The sequence below is a fragment of the Hyaena hyaena genome, unplaced genomic scaffold (assembly GCF_003009895.1).
Source record: "Hyaena hyaena isolate Hyena2069 unplaced genomic scaffold, ASM300989v1 scaffold_82, whole genome shotgun sequence".
Classification (NCBI taxonomy): Eukaryota; Metazoa; Chordata; class Mammalia; order Carnivora; family Hyaenidae; genus Hyaena; species Hyaena hyaena.
Window position 1 is genome coordinate 1,927,609 of NW_024080713.1, and position 5,630 is coordinate 1,933,238.

Here is a 5,630-nt window from a genome sequence, read left to right on the forward strand (position 1 = left end):
GAATTAAATTTTTTTTGAAGGGGAGTCTTTCTTCGTAGACTATTGGACTTTTCATCAGAGTAGAAATCTCTGGTTGCAGCCATGTAGCTTTTGGCAAACATAGGACCAGTTCTGCTGCTAATTCCCGGGGAAGTTAACATAAATGTTTATTGACAATGCAGTTCTCAAGAAAATAAAGTTGCTGATTCATTGCCTTACACTGAAACCCTGTGTTTCTTCCCTCCTCTTCCTTCCTCTTTATAAGGAGACATTCTGACGAAGAGCACATTTTGGGGACCCACTTGGTGTGATGTGTTCTCGGTTGCCTGTTCCTTCTTCCATCTGTACAGCGTGATCCCTGTAATAGCAGGGGCCTCAGCCTCCCTCTTTCCTCTGGAGGACCGCCCCTCTAGGGACTCTGAAGAACAATGGAAGTCTTGGGGTTTCTCAACTGGGAAGTAAATGGCCCCATGGTGACAGTGGCCCTGTCAGTGGTCTTCTTGGCCTTCCTGAAATGGTAAGTGCGGCCAGCAGGTTCCCATGACTGTGACAATGTCAGAAACAGCAGCCCAGGAGCCTCTCGCTGCAGCCAGGGCGGGGTATGTGGGAGTGTGTTTTTCTTCTTTTCTAATCTAGAGGGAGTTGAGTATTAACACAGCCTCAGAATTAAAAGCAAACAGCCAGGTTAATCTTTTGCTAAAATGCATGAGATCGAGGTGTCAGGAAAGGCTGGTGATTCAGTGACTGAGAGCGCTACACATAATTAAGTTTGCAAAAGACAGAAAAAGAAACAAGTTGGAAAGGTTTGGGGAGAAGTATTTCCTCATATTCATCATATCTTCTCACCTCGCTTTTCTGAGATCCTCTCCCACTGCTGGATTTACAGCAGATTCAGCCTCTCGGTTCATAGGACATTAAAAACAAAAAGGACATAGGAGCTGTCCGGCTTGTGGGCTACTTTGCAGGAGGTCATTTACAGGGATTTCTGCAGGTTTAAGGACAAAGTGGCGGAACTGATTGTGTAGTTTTCTGATATTTAATATAAGAGAATGGATTCTGATGAATGTTAGTGCATGCAGTGCCCACAAAGTTTGAGACCCTGAAAGGACCTCAGATTTGAACTGAGAGTAGCTGCCTGTTATCTTGTTAATTCAACAGGAGGATTTCCAAAGTTTGGCTGTGCCAAAGGCCTGTGTCTGTAGATGGAAGGGCCCACAATATGCTCCATTTACGCATATTCACCCTGCCAGTTAAACTTATTACAGTTACCCACTCAACCCAAAGCACCTGGATTTAGGTGGCTCTGGTTTTTCAGGGGAAAGTGGAAAAATTAATGGAGAACTTCAGTCTGAACAGAATTTCAATTTATGTTTCAGGTGATAATAAAGCCTCCCCTAGATTAATAACTGGGAAAGCGCTTTGAAAAGCATCAAGCATTATGCAAATGCGAGGTATTATTCTTTTGGAATTTGCATAGCTGAAAATGGAATTCACGTTTGATGTTCTATGATGATGAAATTACTTCTTGGAAATTGGCTCTGAAACTCAGCTTCAGTCCCAGTGCTGTTTTTGCTTTTTAACTGGCTTAATTATCTTTTGAACTTAGTTCTCAGTGTAGCTTCTCTTCCTTGAAACCAGCCACATGCAAAACCAGGAGCAAATGGTAGCCCTCTTACCCTGCTGCACCCCATTTTCCATCTCAATGTGTTTCTGTGCTCAGTGATACATAAGCCACCATGCCAACACACAGCAAGTGCTTCATAGATGTTTGCACCATCATTCACTACCGTTTATGTAACCTAACTACAGAGGAAAATAAGTCTTTAGTGCTTCAGGTATATTTGAAATCCCTTATTAATGTGATTATGAATATATTTTCCCATCAATAGCTATGTTCTGACTGTGGTTCTCAAAGTGTGTCCCACCTGAATCGTCCAGGTGGTCTCAGCATTAATGTTTAGATTATACACTTTTCTACACATTTCTGTCTTTATTGTCTGTGTGTGTGTTTGTGTTTTCATTTCTGTATCCTCAGCTCCCAGCTCAGTGCCTGACTTACAGCATGGCCTTGATAAATGTTTGATGAACGAATGAATGAATTACATACGTTAATGTTGCTCTGGTCATGGAAAAGGGCATGTGTCCTGACTGATAAGCTGCTGTAACTGGATGTTTATAATCAGTGTAGATCAGGGAGTCACGGACAATAACACTGCACCATTCAGCAAGGTAGCTCTGCGTATGTAATCTATTCCCGGGGCCATATTAATAACCTGGGTCAAAGACACAGAGATTAGATAAAGGCATGAAGCAGGGGTGGTAAATAGGAAGTGAAAGCTGACTTTCATTTGTTATCACAGAAATATTTGTTGATCTGTTAATGTATGCCAGGCAGAGAGTGGAGGCTCTGGTACAAGGTCAGGAAACAGGAGGTCTGGATCAGATGCCCAAGGCAGGCGGATACATGGAGGTTCTGGGGTAAGCTTGGTGTCTGGAGGGAATAATGCTGAAGGAGAGCAGGCAGCAGAAGGGATGGCTATGGCCATGGCTCTGGAGCTCCTGGGTCCATCCCTTGATCCAGCTCAAGGTAACCACCCTCAGGCTCTCGACCCTCCTCTTCCAGGCAGGGCTCTAGGTAGCTGAGCAACGGACTCCAGCTTGAATGAGGTGGGGTCTCCCTCCTGCTTCATTCTCTTAAGAGGTACTTGTGGGAGAAGAGGGGTGCTCAGGGAAAGCTGAGGTGGAGAGACCTCTCCCCATAGCCATCTTGCTCCTAAGAAGAAACTGTGCAGGGTGGTGTGTCCTGACCAAACTCCTTTGAATTTCCTTTAAGAGTTATCTTTGGCTTTGGGCCAGGTAAGATTGTCATGGAGAGCCTAAACTCTGAGAATGAGGATTATGAGGATTGTTTCTTGCCTCCTCAAGCAGCCTGGGAGTTCTTACAAGGCAGAGGCAAGGTCTCATATCTCATTGCAATTCCAGAAATTTCTATCCATGGTACAAATGTTCTTCTAGCATTTGGCTTAATGGAGGTAAAGTTAAGAAGTATAGCACCCAGGACTTAGGGTTTGGGTCCTGCCTCCTTCAGTGGCCTCATCTCCCTCATCCATCCCCATATCCTGTTCTGAGGGTGGCCATGTTCCTGCATGCATCCTTCCTTTGCCCTTGCTAGTCTCCATGCTTGGAATTCCCTTTTCTTTCCTTCACTGCTAAGTTCTGGGGCATGTCCTCATGGAAGCTTCTCCTGTTTGTCCAGGGAACTTACGAGCCCCCTACTCCATGCTGCTTTTATCATCTCTCATCCCCTCCCCTCCCCCAATGCCTAGTATGTAGCATTAGCGCATGATAAATGTCGGTTGAAGGCTAATTCCAGCCTCTGATCTCTGCTGGTATTTTTCTTGCCAGTTCTTCTCTTAGCCTCTACAGTTCAGTACAGATCTTAAGAGTTTTGCCCACATGAGCCACCCCTTTTCCTGAAAGCCTGTTGTGTCTTCAGTTTATTAACTTGGTGACCCCTTTTAAAATTGCTGCAGGTGTACTGTTTTTGTAGAACAGACACCATGCCATGTACTTTATAAATACTTCTTAATTGTTAAGTGTATATGTGAATTTGGAAAGAAGAGTTAATTTCATTTGAAAAGAGACCATTATAAAATAGGCAAAGTATATTTTAGCAGTTCTCCTCAAAGTGAATTTGACATAATTTTCAAAAATGCTTATTTAAAGTGACAGGTGTGTGGCTGAATAGTGTGAACTGGGGTATAAGAAGATCAGGGCTGCTTCACTGGGGCTAGAAGATGGAGCCGGCATATAGAATACATTAGCTAAATGTACATGAAGCACATACAAAGGTAATTAACACACATGACAAGACATTTTAAAAACTCATTTTTCTCTGTAAAATTATTTGAAAGTCTTACTCCTGGAAGAGATACAAGGTACAAGAAATAAGTTGTATGAGTTGAATATTGCTAGAGGCAACCTTAGCTTCTAGTGTATTTAAACTTTCAAGCACATCTAATACTTGGCAGCTGGATTCCGGTTGGTAAAGATTTCTTTATTTTTTAAAAGAGTTTGAGGGGTGTGCCTGGCTGGCTCAGTCGGTTAAGCATCTGACTTCGCTCAAGTCATGGTCTCACGGTTTGTGGGTTCGAGCCCCACGTCAGGCTCTGTATTAACCGCTCAAATCCTGGACACTGCTTTAGATTCTGTGTCTCCCTCTCTCTGTGCCCCTCCTCATCTTGGTGCTCTGTCTCTCTCAGAAATAAATAAACATTAAAAAATTTTAAAAAAGAAGAGTAACCCAAATATTAATAGTGGAGTCTCTTCATTGGTGGGATTATGGATGATTTTTATTTCGTTTTTCAGTCTTTCTACATCTTCTACATTTCTTTAATGAGTATGAATTACTGAGCAAAAAACACAAAATAAAAAAAAGAAACTTTACTAAAAAGAGAAGGAAATTGTTCTTCTCTAGTAGAGAAGAGGAAACCAGTTTTATGCTATGGGCATGGAGGTTTCAGGACTATAATCTCACTATTTCCACCAATAGAGTAGAATGTACAAGGGGAATTCAGAGTAATGAGGGAGCTTCTTGGATAATAAGTCAGTGTGAAAGGTAAACTGTAGCAGTTCCATTAAGTAGCTAAGGAGTGAAAACAGGTAACTATATGAATACGCTGGCAGCTGAGAAGTGCTGTCTTAGAAAGATGGAAGGGTTTTAATGCCAGGCTGCATTTAAGGCTCACGAGCCCAAGACTCAGAGGTATGAACCAACTAGTTGTGAAAATAGGAATCAGGGTCCTTTAGAGTTCTTATCAAGTCTCGTTCCAAGACAAGGTTAAGGTAAAATGTTATTGGCAATTATTAAGATTTAAGACTATAATGAAAATCACTGTACCTGGAAGTTTCTTTCTGATAGAGTTTGCTTTACATACGGGAGGACTAGATTCTAATTGTAAGCCCAAACTGTATCTGGTAATCTAAATAATCTAGTCCTAGACCATATTTAAAAAAAATCATTGCTCCCTGGGATGGAAGGAAGGTTCAATACCCACAAATCAATCAACGTGATATACCATATTAACAGGTTGAAGGGGAAAAAATCACAATCATCTCAATAGTTACAGAAAACCCATTTGACAAAATTCAACTTCCTTTCATGATAGAAACTTTCAGTGAATTAGGTATAAAAGGAATGTGTTTCAACTTGATAAAGGTTGTATATGACAAGCCCACAGCTAATCTTAAACTTGACAGTGAAAAGATAAAACCTTTTCCTCTAACAGCAGATCAAGATCTACTACTATTCAGTATAAAGCCAGAAGTCTTAGCCATAGCAATTAGGCAAGAAAATGTAATAATAGGCATCTAAATTGGAAAAGAAGTAAAACTGTCTCTGTTTGTAGATGACATGATCTTACATATAGAAAATACTAAAGACTCCAGTCAAAAAGCTGGTAGAGCTAAAAACATGGAAAGAGCCTAAGTGTCCATCAACGGACAAATGGATCAAGAAGATGTGGTTTATCTATACATGGCAACGAGAAAGAATGGAATCTGGCCATGTGTAGCAACATGGATGGACTTTGAGGGTGTTATGCTGAGCGAAGTAAGTCAGGCAGAGAAGGACAAATACCATATGTTTGCAC

At 41.6% G+C, this 5,630-nt stretch overlaps 1 protein-coding gene across 1 annotated transcript in view; it reads left to right on the top strand.

Moving 5' to 3' along the window:
* The first annotated feature begins 297 nt into the window (after positions 1–297).
* The window catches only part of TBXAS1 (thromboxane A synthase 1), a 157,522-nt gene continuing 152,189 nt past the window's right edge, over positions 298–5,630 (top strand). Inside the window, exon 1 of the mRNA XM_039234070.1 lies at positions 298–496. Within this exon, the coding sequence (XP_039090001.1) occupies positions 408–496 (89 nt within the window). The 5' untranslated portion in view covers positions 298–407. The remainder of the gene's footprint in view (positions 497–5,630) is intronic.